The sequence below is a fragment of the Cyprinodon variegatus genome, unplaced genomic scaffold (assembly GCF_000732505.1).
Source record: "Cyprinodon variegatus isolate N-32 unplaced genomic scaffold, C_variegatus-1.0 Scaffold381, whole genome shotgun sequence".
NCBI lineage: Eukaryota > Metazoa > Chordata > Actinopteri > Cyprinodontiformes > Cyprinodontidae > Cyprinodon > Cyprinodon variegatus.
Genome location: NW_015150834.1, coordinates 79,671 through 81,389, shown reverse-complemented (window position 1 = coordinate 81,389; position 1,719 = coordinate 79,671). Strand labels below are relative to the sequence as shown.

The 1,719-nt window shown below is 42.9% G+C and overlaps 1 protein-coding gene across 1 annotated transcript in view; it reads left to right on the top strand.

Moving 5' to 3' along the window:
- The window catches only part of npr3 (natriuretic peptide receptor 3), a 62,503-nt gene that overhangs the window by 41,796 nt on the left and 18,988 nt on the right, over positions 1 to 1,719 (top strand). Inside the window, exon 2 of the mRNA XM_015386920.1 lies at positions 1,476 to 1,598. Within this exon, the coding sequence (XP_015242406.1) occupies positions 1,476 to 1,598 (123 nt within the window). The remainder of the gene's footprint in view (positions 1 to 1,475; positions 1,599 to 1,719) is intronic.

Below are 1,719 nucleotides of genomic sequence, written 5' to 3'. Positions count from 1 at the left end.
ACCAGATGAAGCTACTGTGAGAAAAAGCAGAGAGAGCAGAACGTTAGAGATTGAACTAACAAAGTTTTAACTGAAGCGATTGAGTAATAAAACAATATGGAGATGAAGAATGGAGCGACAAGGACAGTAATGATGCCTCTCTTAAAACACTCCTGGGATGCTAACTCTGTATGTAAATTATAAATAGCTGCTGAAAATGTCCTTCATTAATTATAACACTGCGGGAAATCATGGGGCCGGTTCCTCTACAATCAGCAGTAATCACCATTGTGTGTTAGAATGGGCTCAGGTCATATCCTGTTGTGTTCCTAAGCATATCAGAAACAAAACACTAGATCTGCAATTAAAAGCAACAGCATGTTTGTGTGAAAGATTTAAGGAGAAAAATAATGTCAGTTTTATATATTAAACAGGGTCCAGATTAGGGTGGAGAAGTTCACCTTTAAAGCCAAGGCTAGAGAAAAATTTAAAAAGAGTCCCCCTCTCGTCAGAAAAGTGCTGCTCCATTCCTGAATTAATCTCTAGCTGCCATCAGAGCTGCAGCAAAAGGAAAATTCAAAGTTTTTGAAATATTGCTGGCTGGAAGCACAGCTTGGTGGAATGGCCTGCAGAGCACACACAGACTGGTAGTGTGTGTAGAGTCCAGTGTAATTAAAGGGTGCTATAGTGCTGGCAGCACTGAGGTGAAGTTTGTCCCACTCACTCAAGGGATATTTCAGGAGGTATGTTTAAGTGACAGAGTTATGAGGAATGTTCCAGCGAGACTCTGAATCTTCCCTATTAACAGGGACCCCGTTACTGCCCAGCTTTGTGCAGCTTCTGGTCGCTTGGTTTATTTGAAATCACTGAGTTCATGCATGGCAGAGAGTCTGTTTGTCTGCCTGTCGCTGAGTATTTAGCGATGCATCGCTCCTCTAAAGCTCGACAGACTGATATGGATTCAGTTGACCTTTGGCACGCCGCCCTCCATCTGACTGAAGGGCGTCCCGGTGAGACGTGGCGTCACGGTGAACCTGTCAACTGAAAGATAATCACTGAGGTTTTTTAATTAGCTCTTTGCTGGAATCTTCCTCCGCTGAAAGACAAACCCGTTCTGTCACAAGCTGAGATGATGTGGTGGAAATGAGAGCAGAACATGGATGAGTGAGTTTTCTGTGTGCTTTTTGGAGCTGATTGTCTCCACTGTGATAAACCTCCTGTCAGTCCCATGCATGCCCAGCCACGCAGCTCTACTGTTCAGTAACGCTGCATAGATTATCTGACAGCTGCCAGGTGTTCTGCCGCTGCTCTGCTCCACATTAGAAAATCCCAGCCGTCATAGATGTCATGAATTATTCCACATGATTCTTCACCTAAACGGTGTTTGTTCATAATTCCCCTGAGAGCTTCTCCTCCTGGAGTTTTTTTTTTTTCTTCTCATGAACGATGAATGTTTGTTCGTTGCCGACTCTGAAATGTGACTTTTTTTTTTCCAGTGGTTATCATGTGCGCCGGAGCCGACAGGATTCGGGAGATCATGCTTGCAGCACACAGACGTCAGCTGACCAATGGCAGCAATATGTTTTTTAATGTGGATCTCTTCAACGCCTCTTCTTATGGTGGGTTGACTTCTCAATACTTCAATAAAATAGATAAGTATAAGAAATCCAATTAATTGACCTAGATAATAATCAGGAAGAGATCAAAACACAGTAAAGAAGTTTGGAACAAGTTACACAT